General features: G+C 40.9%; 1 protein-coding gene across 3 annotated transcripts in view; it reads right to left on the bottom strand.

Moving 5' to 3' along the window:
- Positions 1-1,616: 1,616 nt before the first annotated feature.
- The window catches only part of GPATCH2L (G-patch domain containing 2 like), a 54,404-nt gene continuing 29,172 nt past the window's right edge, over positions 1,617-26,848 (bottom strand). For all 3 annotated transcript variants that reach the window (XM_021679796.1, XM_021679797.1, XM_044918058.1), the window contains exons 8-10: positions 25,283-25,368; positions 12,449-12,543; positions 1,617-6,410 (exon numbers count right to left, since the gene is read on the bottom strand). In XM_021679796.1, the coding sequence (XP_021535471.1) occupies positions 6,250-6,410; positions 12,449-12,543; positions 25,283-25,368 (342 nt within the window). In that variant the 3' untranslated portion in view covers positions 1,617-6,249. The remainder of the gene's footprint in view (positions 6,411-12,448; positions 12,544-25,282; positions 25,369-26,848) is intronic.

A 26,848-nucleotide genomic window follows, 5' to 3' on the forward strand; every position in this document is an offset into this window, starting at 1 on the left:
CACATAGTGAAATGGGTTGATTTCAGTCCAAGCCACCAAGGCCACTTGTAAGTTCTGGTATTTTACTCTTTTTCAATTAAAAACATTTAAATGAGAGATCTGCAAGGGTCAGAACTCACTTCTAGAGAAAGAAAACATTAATTTTCATAATTTCCATCTTAAAAATCTTTTTATATTCCCATACCTTGAAAGCATCTAATAACAACATTTTTGGCCAGAGGTATTTTTTAACTGGTTTCCAAGATGGAAAAGAAAAATTACATGGGGGCGCCTGGGTGGCTCAGTCGTTAAACGTCTGCCTTCGGCTCAGGTCATGGTCCCAGAGTCCTGGGATCGAGCCCCGCATCAGGCTCCCTGCTCGGCGGGAAGCCTGCTTCTCCCTCTCCCACTCCCCTGCTTGTGTTCCTGCTCTCGCTATCTCTCTCTGTCAAATAAATAAAATCTTTAAAAAGTTTAAAAAAAAAAATTACATGGTGTTTTAAAAAGACTGCAAAAATTGAAAGGAGAGCTTAACAGCTTACACGTGTGTTAATCATGTTTTTTGCTTTCTGTAATAATTACGATGTTTTAACAGATTAAAAAACCTTTCTGGCTGGGAAAAAACTACCTCTCCCAGGGCTGGCTGATTCTTAGAAAGATAGCAAAGGACTCAGCCAGCAGCATGTTTTCGATGTGCAAACCAACCAGGTTCGATGGAGCCATACCCCCTCCATCTGACCTGTTACACTCCAGGAAGCAATCATCCCAGGGCCAGGTACTAGGCAACCAGAGACTAGATTATAGCCCAAAGGCCCCAGAATTAGTTGAACTAGCCATTTCTAGACTGTTCACCCTGCCCTGCTTTGCCTTCTTAGAGGAAACCCCAATAAAGGCTCTGGCCTAAACTTACTGCTTGCTTCAGTCTTCTGCCTCCTGACCCAAACCCGGTGCCGTCCTGCGGTCCTGCGCGGCAAGCCGTGCCTCATTTCCAGGGGAACTGTAAGTACAAACTTTTCTTTCAGTGGCACAGACCTCTCCGTGCCCTCACTTTATCACCTTTATAAATCAAGCCCCGGGCACAAAACAAGATCAACACCTGAGAAATGATACCAGAGAACTCCTCTTTGGCCACACAAATTCCCAGAGAAAATTTGGGTTTGTGGGCTTAAGTCATAAATTAGAGCCTAGCCCAATTCATACAAATAAAACCTAAAGAAAAAGTGGTTGTGATTTCATTTCAAAGCTTTAGGATTAGAGTACCGTATTCTGAAACACTGAATCCAGGAGTCGGACAAAAAAATAGAACATGCTGTTGCTATTGGCCACCAAGCCCTGCAGAATCACTGAAATGTAAAACAAAGACAATAGGGTGTGATTAAGTGGATCACTGAAAATTGATTTTTACATGCTCTGAAGTACCGAGATTAAGTCCCAGCAAAAGATCACCAATAACGTAACAAGTATTTATTACACAATACTATGTACTCAGGGTGGTTTTTTCTTCCAATTATTTTCATTTTTGTGAGCCATACCTTAAAGACTTCATCACTATTATGCTGGAAAAGACACGACATTTTCCCAGGAAACGAAAATGTAATGAACAAATATCATGAAATCATGGATAGCAGTATCTTGCACAAATGTTTTACTGTCTATTGTGAAAAATGACTATCACTCACAGACTAAAAATTCATTGTTATATTTTAATCCACTTTAAAGGCTGTTTCCATCCATCTAAATATGGCCTTGATGGCAATTTTTTCCACATCATTCTTTCTCAACATTTCCAGATCTTTTAGGGGCTTTAGGGAAAAAGTATGGGAAATAAAAACATTAACAGTTTCTGCAAAGAATCATATACAAAACATGTCTATACTTATGGAGGGAAATATAAGTGCACCTCAGAGCTTAGGGGGATGCCAATATATTAAAACACTTAGGTACAGCAAAGCCTGTGGTTCTCAAATGTCCGCATGCATCAGAGTCCTCCGGAGGCCTTGTGAGACTGCCCGGCCCACCCTCAGTTTCCGATTCGGGTGGGTCTGGTGGGGACAAGTATGTGCTGCTGCTGGTGGTCAAGGAGCCCCAGCACCCCTGCTCTAAGCATCTCCCCTTCTCTTCCTCATGCCTTCTCATTTCTGGACTTTGCCAAGATTGCTTTCCCTGGTCAACATCTTCGGGATCTGCCTCATTCTTCAATACTGTACTTGAAAAGTTTCTATCCCAAAAACTTGGCAATTTTAGTGTTTATCATGTCTATTTGCAGAGGCAGGAAAATTTCTCCTTTTGGCCATAAGTTTATCTTGCCGGACTTGTTAAGAACCTTTCAATCCACACTGTTCAGCGGGATCATTCATTTTCCTTGCTTCTTTCCGATGTTGCTGTTTCCAGGCATTTGACATTCATCTGTTTGGGGATCTTAATAATAGTTTCGTGAAAGCATCTCTGGGCCGCTATAGCAGAACCCACCGATTCCCTCACCTTCTCCCTGTGTGCCATTTCCTGATGGGGTAGGAACCCATCCTGACTGCTGCCACCATCTGTAACTCTACTAGCTGGCACGACCAGAGCAGGAGATAAGGAAATACTGACAAGTAAGACAGCTCAAGCATTAACAAAGGAAGCAGCTGACACCAAGAGCAAACTGCTTTTACCATCCCTGCCGCCACCCCGTGAATCATGACATATCCCGTAAACTGTGCCCTGGACCAGACCGCATCCACAGCCACTAGAGTAAGCACTCTGTTCTCACACCGGCTCACAGAAGGTGCACCGGACCTACAGAACACTGACTGCGGCTCTTAATGCTGAGATTTCTACAAAGCCTTCTCCCCGGGAAACACAAAGTATATGGCCCACACCATGGTAATGAAGCCAAACTGAAGAAAAGACCTGAAATGAATCAAACATCCCCCGGAGCCCAAGTGGAGAGGCCACCCCATGAGCAATGACACTGCGAGCCTAGCTCCTTCTCTTGTTCAACTCCAAGTGACCTCTGTGCTGGCTCTGCTCCTGAGGCTCCAGAACTTCCAATGCTGTGGTCTAGACTGCGTTTCTGATGCCGAAATGCAAAGACAGATCACAGTCCTCTATGTGGGATTCATAAGTAGTTTAATTACCTATCGTCAGTGTGGAGCTTTACTCATTAGCAAAGGATGCCACAAGTATCACGGAACAAGAAATTTTGTTTCAGCTTTTGGTCATTTTGCTGCCAAAATGGCCTTGTTTGCAGCCTGTTTCACAGCCCAGCAAAACAAAATTTTCAATTGCATTTGATTTCAAAAGAATTCAAGGTTAAATGTGCCTTATTGATCAAGCACGCACCACTCAATAAAGATCACACTCTGCCTCTCCTAAATTTGGCACCATGTAAACAGCTAATTCCCTCTTCTGCACGGTTCTTACCAAAAAGCAACCCAAGAGTTTTGATGCAAATGAACTTGTTCCCTTTAAAATGCTGCATCTGAAAAATAATCTCAAATTCCCTTAAACTCATAAGCAAAACTAATTTCTATGATTGATGCTCATGTAAGTGAATAATGTCTTGACTTTTGCTCCTTGTGGAAAATACAGAAGATTAGGATTCAGACAGGCAGACTGTGTAGCCAGCTAGGATAAATCAGAAGCCGAAATAAGTAAGAACTGTGGAAGTCAGCTTCAGTTACTACTTTTAGGCAGATCAAATAAACACGAGCTCAATGATTATCCTCAAAGGAAGTCACGCTATCAGTTTCTTCAAGAGACTACAAAACCTGATTTTGAAATTGTATCTTTTGTTGAAAGGTAACAGACTTTACTCAATGTATGACATCATACACTTTGCTATATAAAAAAGAAATTTAAAATTTATGATTCAAAAAACACTCAATTCCAAGGTTATTCCTCTGGAATTGACTCATATAGAAAACAAGCAAAGTAAGTTGGTTAATAATTCTGTCAGCATGCTCATGCAGCAGCTTAAAATGAGGAGCACAATTTACAACCCTGTGTTGCAAAGTATTAATAGCTATTTCTTAGGCAATTAATTTTCTTCCCCACTTATTACAGGCAGATATGGCATTTTGGATAATCCCCATGGGATGTATTCAAAATATGTAGAAAAGCATGCCCAAGAAAGATGATAAACATTCATGACACACTGTTTCAAAATTATGGGTCTCCGAGTGACTCAGGTCTACCAAGGAAAAACAAAAGATTATAACCCAGGGCAGAGGAAGTCCGAAAGTCTGGGATTTTAGTCTTGGCTTGATCATGTGACTTTTGGGCAAGTCGCTAAACTCTGTGACCATTCTTGTCTCTCTAAAATAGCAGTACATCATCCTAGAGATGTTTAAAATGTAAATAAAGTCATATATATAAATTATTTGTAATCACAGGTAGAAAGGAGAGTTGCCAGGCAACAAGATTCTATCTGAACTGTGGAGATCTGAAGAGGCCATGATCACAGGACCCATCTCTGCAAGAGCCAGAGCTTAGTGCAAAGAAAATAAAATTATGTCCATGGATTTTTTTCCCCTTGAATCCAACAAATATGTTAGAAATGTGTCTCAGGACATGATGGGAACTAGGTAAGAATGCACATATGACAATAAAACCCCCCTTCATCAATAAAACAATTTAGTAGTGCCATTTTATATTCAACAGGCATTTTTATTTTCTATACTGCTCTGGATGTAGCCCCAATGGACAAAAGGAGAACTAGGGGTGGCTCCCAGGGATGCTGGTTTGGCTTTAATGCCTCTCCTCACTTCATAATCTCCATGTGCCCCTCCCTCCACCAGACTCCTCGTTATGGACAATTGACGTGTTCTCCCTCTTAAAGAAAGTGCCATTTTAAATTAGCTTCAAGTCCCCCCTTCCAACTAGATTCACACCCACCCATCAACAAGGAAATCCTGGAGTTAGCACGGATAGGTAAGGACTATCATTTTTAAAGGGAACACGACAGAGCAGCCGACCCTCACATTGTGTGTGAGGAAAAGGGACAGCTGCACTTCAGGGATAGGAGGCTCTGTCCCACTCGGCACCTAATTCAAGCACAGAAGATATCCAGGGGCAGGGCTGGGAGTTCCTCTGGAACGTTACCAGAGAAGTGGGCACTTAGAGAACAGTTTCTCTGTATTTCAGAGCAAATGTACTCAATTCGTACAAAAAAGAACCCTTCTGTCAACCAGGCCACAAATGACAGACACTCTGGATAATACTTTTTTAGAAAGGGTGGCTTTTCTCCAGCAGCTCCAGGCAGTCACTTATTCCTCATTTTGACAAAGTAGCATCCAACTTCAGGCATGGCCGTATATATAACTCCACATGCAGCTGAGCCGTCATAAACACGCCAAGTATAAAGGAGTGTCAAAAAGACATTTTTCTCCCCGAAGTATGTCCCCGAGAAGCCATTATTATAATAGAGTGTGAATTTCTGCTGCAGGTTATTGACCTATAAGCTAACAATAAAAGTCCCATTTCATACATAAAAGCTTATACTGTGACATGAAGTACTAAGACACAATCCACTGACTATTTTAAGTTTGCTGAACAACGAAACCATTTCTTCATTATATTATGAATGTACATATCCTCCTGCGGGAGAACACCAACTCTGGAGATGAGGCAAAGTATAGTCCAGCTGCCGGAGATCCCATTAGGCCATCCAGAAAAATGGAAGAAGCTTCCACTGTCCGTGTTGCTGGTGTCTCCTCTGAGGCTCCCAAATGAGAACTTGGTGAATTTGGCTTATTGGCACTCTCAGTGAATCAAGACCAGGCTCAAAGGCAAACTCTATCTCCTGTAAACACAATTCCACACACAGGTCTCAACTCAGTGTTTACATCTGTCTAGAACTGGCTACAATTTTGGGACTTCCTCAAATGATGTTAAAAGCTATACATGTAAAGTATGCAAAAGGAGTTACTAGTTTTTCAAGAAAAGAGACATACCTGCAAAAAGCAACAGCTCTGTGAAAGGAACTGTAGGGTGGCTGTTGGGACAACGACAGCAATGTAACAAATATAGCATAGGATGACCTTTTTTTAAAAAAATTGCTGCTGCAATACTTTACTAACTTTAAAAAAACAAAACAGAACAAAACAAAAACAGATTTCCACAACATGATTTTCTAAGAGAAAGAGTCCACTGCTTTGTTTGAAAGAAGGGTCACCCCGGCGATGAAAGGATTGGGAATGTCAATTACGATATGCAAGAATCCGCGGTACCACGTCCGGGATGCGTTTCACAACACCCAGTAGCTCCTGGTGGGTGGAATCCTACTCTCTAGCTGTATCCAGGGCTCTTTTCTGGTGGCATTTTAAAAAACGTCGCTGCAGCTGAGTCAGTGGCTTTCTCTGCGGCAGAGGTCCTGACCAACCACTCAGGGTTTGGAGATTTCTGGACCTGCGATGCTGGTGTAGTTGTTTCCACTACATCCACATGAACTGGTAAGGCGGTTACAATAAAAGGAAGGAAGAAAAGATCAAGGGGAGACAAATTAGAATCAGAGACACTTCACTGCACAATTCTCTGAATGCTTTTATTTTATAACCCAAGGAGCCACATAAGGTTTTTTTTGTCCTTTCCAAAAAAAAAAAAAGAGGCAAGATTTCAGTGAGAGTATTTCTCTACCTGAGAAAGTGTGTTTAACTGAACAAATAAATAAATTCAATTGTACAAATTCATAATGCAGTCATGATCACTTACTGAGCACTTATGATCACTTACTGAGCACTTATGAGCTAGGCACTATGCTATGTAAATACTGTCCAACCAGAATCTGTTTTCCTAATGCAAACCCTTGCAAGTAGGAACCGTCATCTCCATATTCTGGATCAAAAAAGTGAGGCAGAGAGACAGCGGATACACTGCTCAGGGACACAACAGAGCTGATTAAGTAGCAAGATTCAAGCTGAGATACTGGACTTCAAGCCCTAGGCTCTGTTACACTCCATGCCTCCAGTAACACAGTATTTCCAATAAACAGCATATCATAAGAAAAATCACACAATCAGGCCCAGTGTTTTTCAACAAGGACACCAAAGACATTCTGGACATGATCATCATTGCTTGTGCAGGGCTGTCCTGTGTATTTTAGGACACGTACCATTCTGGACCCCATCCAGTGAATGCCAAAAGCATCCTCAGTCATTGTGATGACCAAACACTGTCCTCCCATTTCCAAATGCCCCCTGAGCAGAGTGGTACAAACCACCATCATGCCCACTCTGTTGAGAGTGAACGAATATACACCAAAATACAGCAAAATCTAGACAATTTTCATTTTTACCTTGTCACTCAATTAATTCCACTCCTAGGAATGTAACCAGAATAGTAATTTTCAAGTTGTGGGTCACAAAATCAATTTAGTAGGCCATGACCAGTACTTTTTTTCTTAATGGAAAGGAACAGGATATATCAGAGTGAACCCAAGAATTTATTTCAGATTTACATGTACACTCACATACATATTCGAACATGAATTTCTTACTGTGAGTTACTGCAAAAAAAAAAAAATCTGTAGGCTATTACTCTATGGCACATATACAAGAGCTTCTTGAGGGCAACAGTTTTCAAGCATTTTGGAACCTCAACCACAGCAGCAAAAAATACATTTGACATCACAACCCGAATCTCTGTCTCTCCCTCTCACACAAACACGTGCACAAGCACTCACTCACTCATATTTAGCTGAAAATAAATTTCATAAAACTGTATTTACCATTACTATATGGTATTCAACCACAGCGGGGAAAATCCCTTATCCTAGGAAAACTGGGGTTTTTTTGCTCTGTATTTTTTACTATGGTAAAACACATGTAACACAAAATTTACCAATTTAATAATTTTTATGTGTACAGTTCCATGGCATTAAGTACATTCACACTGCTGTACAAGCATCAGCACCATCCATATCCAGAACTTCTTCACTCTCCCAAATGGAAATACTGTACCTGTTAAGTAGTAACTGCCACTCTCCTCCTTCCCCAGCCCCTGGCAACCATTATTCTACTTTCTGTCTCCACATATTTGACCATTTGAGGTACCTCCTATAACTGGAATCATACAGGATTTATCCTTCTGTGTCTGGCTTATTTCACCTAGTACTATGTCTTCATCCATGCTGTAGCATGTCAAAGTTTCCTTCCTTTTCAAGGCCAAATAATACTCCCCTGTATGTATAAACCACATTTTTTTTATTGATTTATCCAGCAATGGACACTTGCGTCGCTTCCACTTTTTAGCTCTTGTGAATAATGCTGCTAGGAACATGGATGTACAAATATCTGTTTGAATCCATGCTTTCAATTCTTTTGGGTATATACTTAGAAGCGGAATTGCTGGCTCATACGGTAGTTTTATGTTTACAATTGTGAGGAGCCACCACCCTGCATCCCATAGCGGCTGCACTATTTCACGTTCCCACCGCCAATGCCCAAGGGTTCCAATTTCTCTCCATCTTTCCTAACATTTGTTGTTTCCTGGTCCTTGATAAAGCCATCCTAAGGACTGTGAAATGGCCCAGAAACACTTTTGCACATGTTCTCCCAAAGACCAATGCAGTATTTTTCACAGTAGCATAAAATGGGATATAATCCAAATGTCCATCAGGAATGTTTAATTATAATATACTCAGCATAGTCATTCAATGGAATACCATTTGCATATGGTGGTGTAAAAAAAAAAAAAGGATTTTGGCAGGACAAAAACGAATAATCTCAAAACATAACTGGGTGAAACTTATAAAGTAAGACATTCCATTTACACAAGCCTCCAAAAAATGCTAACTAGACAATGTATTGCTTAGAGAGCTATATGTCTGTTAAAGCTAGCTGAAAAAATTCCCAAAGAATGATAAATGATTAACGAAAAACCATATTCACGTAACCAAAAAACTGTATGAGGACAATGGTTACCTACGAGGACAGTGGGAAAATTTTAAAGGTGATGTTCATGTTCTTAAAGTGGATGGTAGGTACATGGATATTTGCTATATTGTTTTTCTCGACACCTTATCCATCTTCTATAAATGTTCTTTTATAACCATTCAATATTTACTAAAAAACATTTTTAACTTTAAAAACCATTTGAGGGCACCTGGGTGGCTCAGTTGGTTAAGCGACTGCCTTTGGCTCAGGTCATGATCCTGGAGTCCCTGGATCGAGTCCCGCATCGGGCTCCCTGCTCGGCGGGGAGTCTGCTTCTCCCTCTGACCCTCCCCCCTTCTCATGTGCTTGCTCTCTCTCATTCTCTCTCTCTCAAATAAAATCTTTAAAAAAATAAAAATAAAATAAAAACCATTTGAATTTTAAAAAGGGGCAGTAAGAAAAAAGTAAAAAGGGGCAGTAAGAATCTGCCTTATGACACCTGAGGCAAGGGCTAACCTACAATGGAACTACTGAATCCGATCACAGGGTTAGAATAATTTTTAGAATAACTGTTTCAACTTTAAGATTCCATTCACTTATTCAAACAAGAAATATCTAGTGAGATCATTCTCTGTGCTGAGTACTATTTTAGATGCTCAGGGTACAGAAGTGAGCAAAACAGTAAAAATTTCGGCTCTCGCAAATACATCTCTAGCATCACTGGCCTGGTATTTGGAATCTGATATAACTAGTTAACAGATTAACAGCTGAGTACCCTTCCAACTGATGCTCTAAGGACACATATCCTATCCCAGAGACAGGAAGGTCAGAAGAGGCTCGGGGGATGCCCAAAATAGTAAGGGCTCTGAATACAATGTCTTATCATCCCCCAATTCTCCTTTACCTAAAAGCCATGGGTTTAATTTTTGAAGGAATGGGATTTATACACCAAAGGCGCCATTCTTGTCATTCTAATCAAGAAAAATCATCTCACTGAAATGAAATCCGGTTTTCATTGAGTTTCTTACGCTTCTTATAGCCACTTAATCTCAAATCTTAGAGAAAATACCCCATTTTTTCTTTTCCAACCACATTTTTTAAGAGCATATAGAGCCAATTCACTTCAGCAGGAGGTATAGACTTTCCCTGTTCTGGGGCTTTTGAAACAGAAGCAGGTTCTTACATGGTTACTCGCTAAAATCCAAGGGTAGCTCTGTGTACCAGGTAACTGTAGGTTATAAAGTCATAAAGGGAAGGGGAGTGGAGATAAAAAGAAGAAAATAAAGGTGCTACACTTTCAAGAAGGATCTACTTAACGACCCTAATGAAAAGGTCTTTTTCCCTGGCCTTTCCTGAGTGTTAATATAAAAAGACAAGGAAGACAAGCTACTCCTTTCTGCTCTTCACCTCTCTAGCCTTATTAATACCTTTAAATTCAGTCAATCTCAACTCAAAACTTTCCACCGGGGGGGGGGGGGGGGGAAAAGGGAAAAGATTTGTGGCTGCATGTTTAAGAAAGAAGCTGAATTCATCACAGTGACAGGGGAGAGTGTTGGCAGAGATCTGAGCTATTTATTCTTTTAGGAAAATCCTATAAAGAATGACACAAGGAAGCCTCTATCTGCAGTCTTGTTCATCACGCCAGTGAAGAGTCAGATAACAGATGTACGCAGTAGCGTGATTTAGTGCCAGGAGCTGGCCCCCGATGTGTATTAATACAGCGGCAAAGCGGAACGCACCTCTCTTCATCACTCATTTCTATAAAAGAGGTGGAATCCGAGATGGCCCGATGTGAGGCAGAGCAAGCCCATTTGTTCTACTGACTGATGGTGCGGGCTCGGGCTATGTCCTTCACCTCCACGGGGCACTCAGGTTGTGGATAGGAAAAAAAGAAAATGTTCAGTGAAGCAGACCTTAGTCAACAAGTGAGAGGAGGAGCTGGGCTCAGGAGGAGAAGTGTTGAATGCCCAAACCTCGTTTAATCCCTCCCAGTAACATTTCCTGCTTTGAGTGTGGAACAAGGTTTTTAAACTCTTCTCAATAGTTCTTGTCTTAGGAACAATTAAAAGCTAAAAATAGAAGCTAGATATTGAGGGGGGGAAAAGAACAAAAGATACAAGAGGGGAGACTGTTGTAATGCTTCTAATACCATAGGCTGGATTTTGATGCAGTCACAGTTTGGAACCAATGCTATCTTATACAACACAGAACACCTGAAGTGTGTAACAGCGCAGCTCTCGAAGTCATAGGGAAACCGATTTGACCTTGGCTCTGCAATTTATCATCCACGGGACCTTGGAGAAGTGATTTAACCTCTGTAAGCCTCAATTTTCTCATGTGTAAACTGGGAATAAAAACAGCATCTACCTTTTAAAGTTGTTGCAAAGATTAAGTGAAATAATGCATGCAAAGTAATCAGCTCAGGCCATGTCCATGTAGAAATCACTGGAAAAAATTTACTATAATTATCAGACCTGTGATTAAGATTGTCCAGTAAGAACCATTATCAAGCAGTCACCCCAAACAGAAGCTGAAAGAAGTCGATTTTAAAGTACGCTGAAATTTACTAAGTTAAGGGAGAGAGAGAGATAGAGTTCCCTTCTCTCTGAGGTCTATTCTTCACTCATCAACTGCTCTGATCTATATAATATATAGTATTTTCTGAAGAAAATAAAATAATCTATGATATACTCAATTTCCTCAGAGTGAATTCATTATCATCAAGAAAATAACTGTACTTCTGATAGGTCCTACACACAGATATGATCTTTTTATCCAGAGCAATTTATCCTCAACTGTACTGAAATAATGGGGATTACCGATTATGTTTAACTGTCTTCTCCTAACTCCAAAGAAAAATACCTACAAACATCCAATATTCTTTCTGATATAAATAATGACTACCCCCCATTTTTTAAGGATAACATACATAAAGGGCATAAATCATAAGCATACAGCTCAATGAATTTTTACATATGCATATACCCATGTAATTCCTACCCAGTTGATGACAAAGAGCATTTCCCAGAAGACTTCTGATTATGTCGTCTCCTGGTCACTACCCCTCACCAAAGATAACCACTATTTTGGTTTCCAACCAACTGGTTTTGGCCAGAAAACTGCAAGGTTTTAACTTGAAAAATAGTTTTTAATTAGAAATTTCATGACTAGTAGAGTATTAGTACTCCACTACACGTAGTAACAGTGAGAATGTACTGTACTATGTGCCAAGTAAAAAAGTAAATAAACCCATGTGGCTCCTGGGCTACTGACTAAAACTGCCACCCTAACTGGATTTTCATGACCACAGACCTAATTTCTTCTCTGTGCTAGAACAAAAGCACAGATGACTGAAGATTGCTAACTGTAGAATACCGGGATTCAAACCCAAAAAAGCCACATGACACTGTGAAAAAACACAGACTTCAAGGTTAGAGGGAACTAGGTTTGGATTCTTAAAATGTGTGTGACCTTGGGCAAATTACATCTCACATTATTTTCCCAAGTAAAATGGGAATAAAATGACCTACCTTATCATAAAGGTTATATATAAAACATAATTTAGTGCCTGACACACAGTAGGTGCTCAATAAATGATAACTACATACAGTTACCTGCATTTGGGCTGGACAGAGATGCTGTGGCCACAGGTTTCCGTTTCCTCTTGATGTCACGTGAACATGGGGGTCCCAAGTGTATGTTTGCCTGTCTGCAGACAGAAGAAAGAAAAAACATTGTTTTCATTTTTAATTCTTATTATAAGACATTATGTTCAGCCCAGATAAAATCCTTGACCCATTATAGACATACACTAACAAGACAAGCACCGTTCTTTGTCATCAAGTATCAAGTACAAGATTATTCAGGATTAATCATAACTCATTCTTTATGCACAATATATACCCATTTTAAACCTTTTACCTAATTTCAGAATAGCAGACACTCAAAGATTAATTTCAATAAATGTGTTTCATTACATGCTGATTTTTGTACAATTATTTTTCATAAAAACTTTAACTGCTATTGTTCTAAACTCACTAATGAAATACCTATTCCCAAGTGGTAATATATTGAAAAGTTTAATGCTGCATGAATACCGATATTTGCATAGAATTTTAATAGGAATTTAACCCTTCTATCACTATAAATCTGGATTTTTAACAGTGTCTGTATCACAAGTTAAATAAGTTTGATTTCTGTGATTTTTAAAAGTATTAATTACTTGCTAATAATATATTCCCTCATCTGAATATTCAACTTATTTTAAAAACAGTGGGTGTTCCAAAGCTGGAAAAAAGCAAAAGATTGCCTGAAAGACAATGGACTTCACTCTGCAACAACAGCTGGTACGCTTTTTTAGTTGCCCACTTCCTCCTTCCTCAAACTAAACAGATCCTACCCCTGATTAAGGACCAAGTTGACTCTCACCTTTACACAAAGCTTTCCTTGAACAGTCACGGCCTTACTGACCATGAATCATTATTTAACTGGTATACATATATCTTGTTTCCCTAATGAGGCTTACTCCCCTTGAGAACAGGGACCATGTTTATACTTCTTTCACAATTTTCCAGTGATCCACCAACCTCAGCACAAGGCACTTAACTGACGACCATTAAGTATCTGTTGACAAGAACTGATACGAATGAAAGTTCTAAAAACCAAATAGTCAACTGTACACTTAAAAGTGGTTAAAATGGCAAATTCTATGTCATGTATATTTTACCACAATTTTTTAAAAATGGTGAGAGTATGTACATATAAAAAAGAATCTAGTAAAATTATACCAGATGAACTCCTAATTGGTAGTCTTAGCTGGGGATTAAGTCTCACGGCTTAATGATCTTAAAACTAGAACCTCAGTCAAATCTAAGAGCACCTAGTTAGTTAACAAAGCACCAAGACAACCGCTGAATGGACAAATTTTCCTATTCAGAGGGCCCCCAATCTGGCAACTTCCACAGTTTAAAAGCATACATGTATATACATTATTTTCTCTACATGCAAAAGCTTAAGAATCAATTCACTTTATAAATGAGAAAAGATAAGAATTTAACTGAAATCGTAAGATTTCTGGAATGCACAGAACACTACAATAGGCAGAGATTTACAGTATATAAAGCCCGTGTTTTGGAAAATTCCATCCAAGTCACTCTGTATTGATATCCCTCTCTTCTATATGGAAAAAGAGTTAACTTTTGAGTATCCCATGAATAGTTAATTCTGAACACCCAAAGTGAAATGTAAATATAAATGTATAAAGTAGGAGAAAACAATTCATTTTTCTTTTTTTTTTTAAGATTTTATTTATTTATTTGACAGAGAGAGACATAGCGAGAGAGGGAACACAAGCAGGGGGAGTAGGAGAGGGAGAAGCAGGCTTCCCCGCGGTGCAGGGAGCCCGATGTGGGGCTCGATCCCAAGACCCTGGGATCATGACCTGAGCCGAAGGCAGACGCTTAACGACTGAGCCACCCAGGCACCCCTCATTTTTCATACCTCACCGAAGTCCTGGGAATAAATCAGCATGTTGATTTAATAATAAGAAACACTGATGACAGAATATCAAAGGTAGAGAGGCCTTCAGTCTAAATGGAGAGAAGGTAATTCCCTTTGAAGCCAAAGACACAGAAAAGAGAGTGACCCTACAAAATTTTGGTTTCTGTCAAAACAGAGGAATGTACAGAATAGGGCTTCCATCTTTTCCACAAATAAGGTACTTGAGTACACACAGATCCAAACTCAAAAGCTGGCCACTTTGCTCTATTCCAATCATGCTTCTCCTGAAGTACTTCAGAAAGACAAACAAGCCAAATAAAGGGTAACAGTATATATTCATGCTTCTTTCTTCTTTACCTTAAGCTTATATAATAACAGTATATATTCATGCTTCTTTCTTCTTTACCTTACAAAGGACTCTCCAAAACTTTTTAGATTAAATGTTAACATCCTTTCTTCAAACTAAACTATGTTATTAGATGTCAGGATAGTGCTTACCCTTGAGCTGTGGGGTAGAGGGGAGGAGGAACAGTGGCTAAACAAAGCACCAGGAGCTTTTGGGCTTGTTTCTGGATCTAGATGCGGGTTACTTGAATGTGACTTCATTATCCTTCGTTAAGAAGTTTAATTAAGGGGCGCCTGGGTGGCTCAGTTGGTTAAGCGACTGCCTTCGGCTCAGGTCATGATCCTGGAGTCCCGGGATCGAGTCCCACATCGGGCTCCCTGCTCAGCAAGGAGTCTGCTTCTCCCTCTGACCCTCCTTTCTCTCATGCTCTCTGTCTCTCATTCTCTCTCTCTCAAATAAATAAAATCTTAAAAAAAAAAAAGAAGTTTAGTTAAGGGGGGCACCTGGGTGGCTCAGTCATTGGGCGTCTGCCTTCGGCTCAGGTTGTGATCCCGGGGTCCTGGGATCGAGCCCCGCGTCGGGCTCCCTGCTCGTCGGGAAGCCTGCTTCTCCTTCTCCCACTCCCCCTGTCTGTGTTCCTGCCCTTGCTATCTCTCTCTGTGTCAAATGAATAAAATCTTTAAAAAAAAAAAAAAGTTTAATTAAAGGGCGCCTGGGTGGCTAGTCAGTTAAGCATCTGCCTTTGGCTCAGGTCATGATCCTGGGATCATGAGATTGAGCCCTGCTTTGGGCTCCCTGCTCAGTGGGGAGTCTGCTTCTCCCTCTCCCTTTTCCCCTCCCCCTGCACTCGTGCTCCCGCTCTCTCCCAAATAAAATCTTTAAAAAAAGTTTAATTTTAAAAAATGCAAAACAAAAAAACAAAAACATTGCTTCTTCAAGATCAATGCAAAATGCTGAATTTTATGAGACAGATGCAAATGAAAAGTATAAGAACAGTACTCAAAGGAGTTTTAAGATATTAATTCTTGGGAGTATCCACTTGGGCTGAACGAAATAAATACTGCCTTTTATTTATACACCATCCATCATTTTCACAGCTTTGCATGTTTGATATAGGTCAGTAAAACGGTTAAGGGCCCTATTATTATCCCTCCTTTACTGACCTAGTCAGTAACATTTATCTCACATTTTCAAGAAATGGCACATTTGGGAATAAAAAGATGAAATCATTTATGTACGAAAATATTTAAATTTTTAATCATTTTATTTTATTTTATTTATTTTTTTTTTTAAAGATTTTATTTATTTATTTGAGAGAGAGAGAATGAGAGACAGAGAGCATGAGAGGGAGGAGGGTCAGAGGGAGAAGCAGACTCCCTGCCGAGCAGGGAGCCTGATGCGGGACTCGATCCTGGGACTCCAGGATCATGACCTGAGCCGAAGGCAGTCGCTTAACCAACTGAGCCACCCAGGCACCCGTAAATTTTTAATCATTTTAAATGGAAATATGGTGCTTTTTAAAATGCTTATTTTAGTAAAATGGAAGTAAACATTAATTACCTATCATGAGGCATACAGATTATTACACTGCACTCACTACATCCTGCAGCGTCCTTAGGGGGCTGTTATGAATGCAAAGGCTCAGGTGGTCCTTCCCAGGCCCCACCCCTCTGGGCCATGGTTCTCAGATCCCCACTCTGCCCTGCCCAGTGATGGTAAGGACTTCAGGGTTAATTGTCCCTACATTAAATGACCCCTGACTGCTAAGTCTCCAGCCTGTTACTTGTTCCTGCGGTAAATGATCTACTTCTACCACCCTATTCCCACTCTTAATTGTTGGCCTGAACATTCTAAATCCTTCAAATTTTGTAAATTCCTCTGGTGATAACTTAGGAAAGAACTGAAGGCTTTCTAAGGAACCCAGGTAATAAAGCTTATGAAGTCAACCGCCTTATTTTGTTGTAAAAGTATGTATTTTTGTGTGGACTATTTCCTTTCTACTCAAAGAGCTTTTTTGCTTCTTTCATTGTTCACTGCTTTTACTGAGGTGTTGAACAAAAGAGACAGTCTCTTCCCTAAAGGACCTCATAGCCTAGTCCTATTTCCAGCCACACAGCTTTTCTAGTTACAGAATCTGGATAATAGAGAAACTGAGGCAAGGATAAAGAGAAGCCACGTTCATTCCTAAAACTCAGCTTAATGTTCCCTCCCTCTTAACACATTTCTCTTAGGACCGTTTCCAGATTGGAGAGCTATTTCATAAGTTACATAACATCACACCTTAGGTCTGAGTACAGAAAGGATATTTGTCTCTCCCTACGTACCTTCCTAGCAAAGATCTGGGAAAGGAAGAAGAGAAACAGTCAAATTATAAAGGACAGTAAGACATTTTCCTTCTTTTTGGTTTTAAGTGAACGCTAGTAATGGTAGAGTTCACAGCTTGGGAAAATCTATTTTTCCCTTTGAGGGCTCTGTCTGCCTGGGAAGAACCTTGGAGGACAGAGAGGGAAGAAGACCCAGAAGCCTGGAGACCCAGAGCCTGGGGAAAGCACAGAGGAAGCTGAGTGCTTGAAGCAAGAGGATTTAAAGGAGACAGGAAATGGACCCTGCCACACTGTATAGCACATTCTGAGCATGAGGACACCCTGCTCAGGAGTGGAGAATAATCCATGCGGCGTTGGAAGGGTCCCTTGTGTTATTTTGGGGAACATGAGCATGGGAGTATGCACCTGCTGCAGCCAGAGCTTCCTACTCGAGAGGCTGTTCCAATTTTTGTGTGTCCCCAAATAATTCCATAACAATAACTACAGACATAAAGAGTGAAAGGGAAATAAAAATAAAAAATTGACCTCCCCCACCCTCATTTTCACTTAGTAGTTGGCTCCCCTTCTTCCCAGTGTGTTGTTTCTTTAATTTGTGTTATTTTACTCAGACAGTATCTGTCTACTCTCATAAGACAGAAACTGAAGAGGGTCAACACACAAGCAGTTGTCACAAAGGGCAGGGGAAGTCGGAGCCTCCCCTTCTCACCAACACACAGTGGGTAGAAAGGGTAGAAGATTTAATTCGATTTTTAAAAATTCTTTGTCAAGAACAGTATATAGTCGTTCCTGCACTGCAAATCATGTGCTGTGTGTGGAGGGCAGGGATCTTTCAATTGCGCAGGGAGCAGAAAGGCTAAGTATCAGTTAAGCTGAAATTTCTACCAAGTTAAAACTTCTTCTCAATTCGAGTGGCAATGGTTATCAGAATCCCGTAAGGAGATTTTAACGAAATATGCATGCCCGACCATGCTGGGGTGAGAAAAGAACCAGTATTATGCTTACTCTGAAATTTCTCCTCAGGGAATTCCGAGAAGCTTCTACCTGCTGTGAAAATTACTGAGTTAAAAAAAAAAAAAAAGCCAAATTCCCAAAGCCAACCTAGTTAATAAAAAAGATCTAAAAATTTAACCTAAAGAATAACAGAATGATTAAATGAAAATTAATTTAAATAAAAATGCTATTCCCTAGTATACAAGCAATTACCCTAGAGAAAAGACAGGCTACCCTGGTTCTGTTTCATCTGATCTGGGCCTCGGGGTCCTTGGGACACTCCTCCTGTCACAGCCTAAGTACTTCCCTTAAACACACCACATTCTGCAGCACTGGCCGAAAGGAACTGAAGAGGGGTGTGGGTGGGGGGTGGTGAGTGAGCATTAAAAGCAAAAAAATACATTCTTTAAAAATTCTTACTTCAGGAAAAGTAACTATATTCACAAATGTGAAGGTGAATGCTGAAGATTAGCAATTAATTGAAAGAGTATTCTGTATAACTACACATAAACACAACATTTCTATTTCACTTTTTAGTGCACGTAACTGAAAGATCAGGTGAGTTGTTATAAAACTGCAGTGTTACTTAGGAAACTGGGCAGATCACTATGTCCCTGGGGCAGGAATGTACTTTTAGGGGAAAAAAAAAATTACTTTGAGAAATACATGCATGTTTAATAGAACCAATGTTGGCAAAAAATAACTGAAGTGGCTGCTTTAGATTTAGAACAAAGATGTTTAGAGTCACTCCTAAGGAGTGGAAAGTCTTTACCTGCCAATGGCAAGCCAATTTAAGGAACAGTTCACCTTCAAAAACTTACTCATTTTAAAAACCCATTGAGGGCGCCTGGGTGGCTCAGTTGGTTAAGCGACTGCCTTCGGCTCAGGTCGTGATCCTGGAGTCCCGGGATCGAGTCCCGCATCAGGCTCCCTGCTCAGCGGGGAGCCTGCTTCTCCCTCTGACCCTCCCCCCTCTCATGTGCTCTCTCATTCTCTCTCTCTCAAATAAATAAATAAAATCTTCAAAAAAAAAAAAAACCATTGAAAAGTTCACTTTTTTAATATGGGAAATAAAAATAAAATCTATTGTGAGAAGGTACTTATTTGCTGGGTTTTTTTCTTAAGCACATACAAACAAGTAATAACAGGAAAAAAATTATTGGTATTTCTAAGGACCAAAGGTCATATATTTCATATATTCCAATTATTCTCCTTAATTACTAATCTATTCCCCTCAACTATTGTTAACACAAATTTATGGAAGCCTACCCTGCGTAAAGCACTCTGCTGGATGTGGAGAGGGTACACAAAAGATGACCGAGCCGAGGGCCCATCCACCCAGAGCTCACAACATAGTGAAGAAGGCCGATGTGTAAAGAACGAACAGATACAAGACACTGAGCTCTAATCAAAGAACAAAGTGCTAGGGTAAAAATGAATGAAAATAGGATTAAATCTAGGGAAGTAGAGAGGCCCCCCTCCTCACATGTGATTTTATCTTCGGGGTTGACGGACATTTATGAAACACCCAGTAGGGGAACTATTTTCTCAGACTGGCACACAGAGGAAAGGGTCCAGGCCTGACACTAGATGCAGCTAGCGACAGAAAACCACTTCACAATCAGAGGACACAGAGGAGGCTTATCTAACAGGAAGAGATCCCAGCAATTCCAGTAGTGTTTTCACTCAAACCTAACCCTCAGCAGTCGGTGACAAACAGCTCACTAGCACCTGAAAATTCCCGGCACTCTTCTTCCCCTGGCCCGGCCGAGGCTGACAGAGCATGGAGTGGTGTCGTGCCACCCGCAGGAGCACAAAAGTTCTCCGTCGATCGGAAAGCTGGGTCTATTCCAGTGGCCAGAGAGGGAAAATGCTTTCTTCACTCCGCTTAGGCAGCAAGATGGCAGCCAGCTGAGAGGTGGTGTCGACAAGACCATCCAGGGCAGGACAAAAGATTCAAGAGCTGTGCGCTTCTCTGGAAAGGAAGTTCCAGTAGGACTGGGCAGCTTTATGGACAATCTCCCAGCAGAAACATTTCCTCCCACATGGCCAAAACTAAGGCGCTACAGAGGGGGGCAGGGCTGCTGTGCATCAGAGCAGCCCCAGCAGGTCCAGGACTAATAACAGGTTCTTCCGCCTAAGCCCTGAGGTGAAACCCGAGGCTGTTTACTATGGCTCCAAAGGTCAAAATTCATAGCGCAAAGGGAGTCTTCTTCTCGCTCTTTGAAACTCCTTGTCAAGTGGCACAGCCAGCTGGGCACACAACTCTGATATGCAGATCGTAACGTTTGTGAACAGATAAAATGAATTACAATGAGCACAGCCTATCATATTTCAACTCTCTGATGGGCAGGAAGGTCTCTCTTTTTTACCCCAACACTGTCCAAATGCCTCCGCTTATAGTCCATTTGAGGCTATTTAAGCACCTCAAGAATCTATACGACATCTCATTAGCAAATGACTCTGGAAGCCAACCTGAAGTTTATAAAACTGCAGCTATCCTAAGGACAGGGCAGGGGTAGTGGGAATGTAACAAAAATAATCACATTAGCTTCCAGTATGCTAAGTAGTCAAATATATGATTTCATTTTGATCCCCACTAGCCCAATAAAAATGAGTATTTCCATTTTAAAGGTAAGAAAATCAAGGTATAGGGGTGTTAAGTCATTTGCCCAGATAAAGCCAAGAGTCTTACTGGGGACTGCCTCACACTAATACCCACTAACGTGAGATTAAAAACTTAAAGAAGGAATAAATGGAAGTGGTGATACATTACCATATCACCACCCGTGACAGAGGAAAGGTCAGGAAAGTTGGAGAAAACTCAAAACTGCCACGAGACACTCAAAAACCACAACTGGTGACTTGTGCATCATACAGAGAGATGTAACGTTTGATAAGTTCTAGCAATGGTTTTCTACAGCAATCATGGTAAGAAAAGCTATCCTTCATAATCAATAGATCTCTCATTTTGGGAAAAGCTGCCTCCAGCACTAGCTCCTTATTACCATTCTAGAACTGTGTCCTTGACAGCAATACCACTGCGGCTACCCAAACACCAATCACACCATCTGCTGCTTGAGCAGCAGCAATTCCTAAGGCCGGTAACAAGTATTACTACTTTAATACAACATCCCAATACCAGCAACCAAAACAACCAAACCAAAACAGCTGGTTTACGAAGTTCATCCATGCACCCTGCCAACTATCCCAACACCTACCCAGCAAGTCCGCCCATCAGTGAATCACTATGTGCCGGGCACTGTGCTAGACAGTGACATTCTCTTCTTCACTTCAGAAGTCCTCCAAACTGAAGTCCAGCATTCCACGTCCCACAAGAACTCACGCACCCAATACCAAATCACAGAGCTCATGCTGATTACAAAACAGGATTTCCTATTAAGAAAATTACAAAGCACCAGCCATAAAATCATATGCATTTAGGGCAACAGTTCGTAACCATGGCTGTGTATTCGAGTCACCTGGGAACTTAAAAATAATGCCAATGCTTGGGCCTCATCCCAGATCAGTTAAGTCAGAATCTTTGGAGTGGGGCTCAGCATGGCTATATTTTTATAGCTTCTCAGGTGATTCAAAAGTGCAGTGAGAGTTGAAAAACACCAAATTTAAGTATTTCTAGAGTGGTAGTTCTGAAAACCTCATAACCCACAAATCTATTAGGTGGTACAAAGACCACAGACTCCCTTGCCCATCCAGTGCACCTGCCATCTGGGGCTGTATTAAAATGATACATCAATAAAGTGTTCTCTTAAAATCACGGTCCCATCATTTCCTTGTTTATAGCAATTAAACACTAAACATGAGAGTCCTTGAGGTCACTCATGCCCCCCCAGTGAGCCCCAGGCCTCAATGTGAGAACCAGAGCTGACTGGCTCCAGCAGTGAGACAGTGGTTGAGAGGTCCTCAGTCTCCTGCAGCTGAGTGTTCCGGTCACCGGAACAGGGATGTCCAGGCAGGAAGCAGCCTCAGCTCAGTAACCCGTCAAGAGGAAACCTTCACAGTTCAGGCATGATTATCAAACTCTTTGTGCTCTTAAAGGAGAGTAATTATAGGCATGTGAAAAAAGGGAAGCACTCCCTGAGGAACTCTTCCTCACATGCTTCCCAAGAGGCACCAGGGCCATTAAAAATTCCATGATGAAGAGGAAAAACAGCCTGGGAACAGCCAGGAGGCAATACAGCAAATTAATACACCAGCCCTCCTCGGGGAAAGCTGTGATAAAACAGGAAACACTTCTCTCTTCGCAAAATAAAATTATACCACTAATGATAACATAGTCACCACACACACACACACACACACACCCCGTTCTAATGATAGGTGTGAAATTCCCAAGGCTGCCCAGACGCTTTGAAAGAAATCTTTTCCTACTACAAATAAAATGGAACAAGAAAAAGATAAAATTTCCATTCGAAACAGTTTTTAATACAGTCATTCACCTGCCTTTTCCCTGCCACCATGGCTCTTTAACATTCCTTGCTAGACACCAGGCTTTGTTAAACAGTGTCCACTCTGTTCAAAGCCAACCATCCAGCTCCGAAGCCCATCTTATCCTTCAGCCACACCCGAGCTAAATGGCTCCTTCTCAACTGACCCCTTGCTGGGCAGGGACCACCCCCCTCCCCAACTTCAAAGGAGTGGGAGGATGCCCTGAGGGCTCAGGGTTTCAGCACCCACATTTTCTAAAAATTGCTTAGAGGTCGCTTGTGCGGACCATTTCCCACAGAGCCATGGTTGCCAAACTTTACTGACTGCTCCCTCATGAGTAAAACATTTGCACAAACACCCTTTATGTATGTAATACATATACATAAAACAAAAATATGTGCTACTGGATGTCTCTATATACAATTACAACAAAAAACCATTTTTTAAGGATCAGATAAACTGAAATTTAAAAAATGGCTTCCCCGGGGCGCCTGGGTGGCTCAGTCGGTTAAGCGGCTGCCTTCGGCTCAGGTCGTGATCCCAGGGTCCTGGGATGGAGCCCCGCGTCAGGCTCCCTGCTCCACGGAGAGCCTGCTTCTCCCTCTCCCTCTGCCTGCCGCTCTGCCTATCCGTGCTCTCTCTCTAGGTCTCTGTCAAATAAATAAATAAATAAATAAATACATAAATAAAACCTTAAAAAAAAAAAGTAATCCCCTACCCCCAAAGAATGCAACCCACTCTGTATCCACTGCCCTGGGAATGACATCTAGAAGGACAAAGATGAGCTAGAATTGTCCACATTCTCTCACCTTGTTTGTAGCAATGGTCTAAAGCAATAAGCAATATTTCCCTAGAGCTGACTGCACTAGAAGCACAGCCTAGACTTTCTTACATTTCCAAGTCTGACCACAAGCCCCGCCAGCAGGAGAACGAAGACAATGACGTGGATAGTAAGATACATAACGAAACAAAAAGCTGACGCCCACTCCAGTCAGGATGAGGCTTTAGAAGCAACAGGAAACCTGATAAAAGCAGGGATACTGATCTCAGCACAGTAAAGGCACAGCTTTAGGTAACAGAGCTAAAGAGAGGAGGGCAAAGAATCCACTTTTTGCATCTGACAGGATATGGTGCTACTCATATAATCTTCCCAAAGAGTATACATAGCCATTATTTCATGTGGGATTAAGACAAAAAGCTGGAGGACTGCTTTCCAATGCATTGAAATCTTGGGTCTTTCAAGACAGCTTGAGAATCACCACCTCTAAGAAAACTTCCCTGAACCTCTCTTCTGGGCTTTGTATCATTCTAGTGTACATTTTTACACACCTGTCACTTTACACTGTACTGCTGATTTCCATGCCTGGCTTTCTCAAGAGAATGGAAGCTCCTGAGAGTAGTAGCTGAACAAAGAGTCTGGTGCACAGTACGGAGTCAGCAAGTGCTGAGTGAGTGAATGATGAACAAACAGCACACTACTGAATAGAAGGCCTTATAGAAGTAATTTATTACTTTATTACTACTTGTCCAGTAGAAGGTTTGGCAGTTGGCAACAGGTTATGGGGCAGAATTTATTATTACAGCCCATAGTGGAAGTTCTCGTTGGATCTGTGAAAGGATAATTTCCTGTGCTTGCACACCAATCTATGAACATACCCACTTAAGAATGAATTAACAAAAGGAAAACAAAAAACAAAAAAAACCCCACCATATCAGAACCTTGGAAAGAAATCCTTTGTGCCCCTAGAAATAATAAAAGTTCTATGGTTCAGCCTATCAGCTCCTCCTTTGTGCACAATAACCCTGCTAGGGGATGCTACCAATAACACCATGTTTACTTCCCATGTCATCGAACTCCAGAGAATTTCTATTGAAAAATGCAGGATTCACTCTGCCACACTGGCAAAGGATTCATCTAACAAATACATACCGAATGTCTAGTAAGTGCCAGACACTATGTTAGGTGCTGGGGATATTATCAGGGAACAAGACAAAACAAAGTCCCCACACTATGAAGCTTATATCCTAGTGAGACAGGAGAAAAAAGTTGTGGGGGGGAACCCAACAAGCATATTCATTATAGACTGTGATAAAGCTTTAGGGGAAAGAAATCGATGACCAGAGAGCAGTGGAGGTGGCCTCTTTAGATAGGATGGTCTGAGAGATCCTCTCTGAGTTGAGATGAGAAGTAGCCAACCGTGAGAAGAGGCTTAGCATGGGACTCCAGACAAAGGGAACAAGTGTGAAGGTTCAGGGGCAGAAAAGGGTTGCTATTTTTGATGAACAAAATGGAGCTGAGCTCCCTGGCACAGCTGGACCTCTACCCTAGTGAGGAGAAAGAAGTATAGGAAAGGAGGCTGGACATGCAGGCAGAAGGCAAATTACGCAGAATTTTGTAGGTCAAGGCAAGGACCATTAGTAATGTTCTTTGAAGATGGGGCTTTTAGCCGAAGAAATAGGAAATACAAGTCAGAAGAGATAGGGGCACTTGGGTGGCTCAGCTGGTTAAGCATCTGACTCTTGATTTCAGCTCAGGTCTTGAGCTCAGGGTTGTGAATTCAAGCCCCATGTTGTCAAAAAAACAAAAAAAAAATCCATGCTCTAATACAAGTCAGAAGACTTAGGTCACAGTTGCGACTTAAATCACATACTAGCCATGTGATCATAGGAAAGATACTTCAACACTGCCTTGGTTTCTGTATCTGTAAAACATCTACTGGTCTCTAAAGGTTGTTGAAAGATCAAATTGGATATTATATACAAATATACTTTATAACTTGAAGAGTGTTATAAAGGAAAGGGCATTGTGTGGAAGAAAACCGCCACCAGAAGACAATTACCTGGCAGAGCAGTGTGCTGGTGAACATCTTCGGTGAGAAGCGTCAGTGAGAACATCCAAGGAGTAAAGGGGAGACAGGGGATTAAACTGCAGGAATAAATGAGATTATTTTAGAAAAGCTTATATGAAAAAGACCTGATCCTAGAGTGGCCTGCTGTTTGATTCCTTTGCCCCTTTGACCGTTTGACTCTTTTACCATACCGCAGACACCATTCAGTAAAGTTGCAACCATGAATATAGCATACTGATCCCACACACCTCAAAAAAGGCTATTCCTTGGTAAATAACAATTTTTAAAAACTTCTAATACATGACAATTACTTAAATGGCAGAAGATAGTACTTTCTATTTGACATAACAGGAACTTACGCTATTGATTATTAGCCCTTGTTCCTAAGAAAACTAGCATGAAATTACTTTTTTATTTCCTTATCCTGGTCAATGTTTCCAGTAAATAACTGGTTAACACATACCAGCAGCCATTGTTAGTAGAAACAGAACTAGATTAAGAATACCTAACATTTAATTCCAGTCTATCCCTGAGTTGCCATACATTAAAAAATACTACTTTCTTTGAGCTTTACTATCCTCATCTGTATAATGGATGCACTGCTTATCTTACCTATTTTACAGGATTGCTGTGGGGGCTAAATTAAATACTGCTTTCAGTTTATAATTCCAATTTCTCTTCTGTAAAACTTCTATTTATCTCAAAAGGTGGTTGTGAGGATCAAACTCGGATACAATATAGAAGAAATACCTTACTTTCTGTTTTCTAGCTTTCTATGGACTTCTCCCAGAATAAATAATCCTTCCCCCAAATTTCAGTACTAAATGTATCTTAAGACCGGAACTCTAAATGGTAATTTCAAAAGAACTTACAAAGAAGTCTGACTTTGGGCAAATCGTTTAACTCTTATTTGTAAGTAAGAGATCTGGACTAGATGATCACCATAGGCCCTCTTCTGCCTCTTGATCCTCTGATGCAAACATAATCAGTACCCTGGCTTCCTGTCTCTCACATACCACCTTAATGACTTTGTACCTGCCCACCACCTGCACTATATTTACTCAATATTTTTCTTCATACCAATTATTTTTACTCAACCTTGTCCTTACTCTTTCTATGGAACAACAAGATTGATAGAATGATTTTTTTTTCTAATACAAATTAAAACTTAAAGTAATAATCACTCATATGTCCACACACCATCTAAAATCATCTCATAAGCACACACCAGTTAGATGTGCCACTGCTCTAGTTCATTTTGAAATAGTAACTTCAAAAGGAAGGTTCCAAGTCTAAACTGTACATCAATTTAGTAAGTCCTAAGGAATAAAAACACAAAATAAAAACCGCTGAGCAACAGGACGCCTGAGATTTCTACCTACCAGTCTTCACCTATTTTATACCTAATCGAGATAAAGCAACCTCTATCCCCACAAAAATCAAAAGCTTCAAACATTAAAGGAACATACTGATAGCCACCGTCAGTTAATTTTTAAATTATGACCCCTATAAAGGCCTAGATTTGCCAAGGGCCCTCTCCAGGGGCAGCCAGGGAAG

This window comes from Neomonachus schauinslandi, chromosome 9 (assembly GCF_002201575.2).
Source record: "Neomonachus schauinslandi chromosome 9, ASM220157v2, whole genome shotgun sequence".
Classification (NCBI taxonomy): Eukaryota; Metazoa; Chordata; class Mammalia; order Carnivora; family Phocidae; genus Neomonachus; species Neomonachus schauinslandi.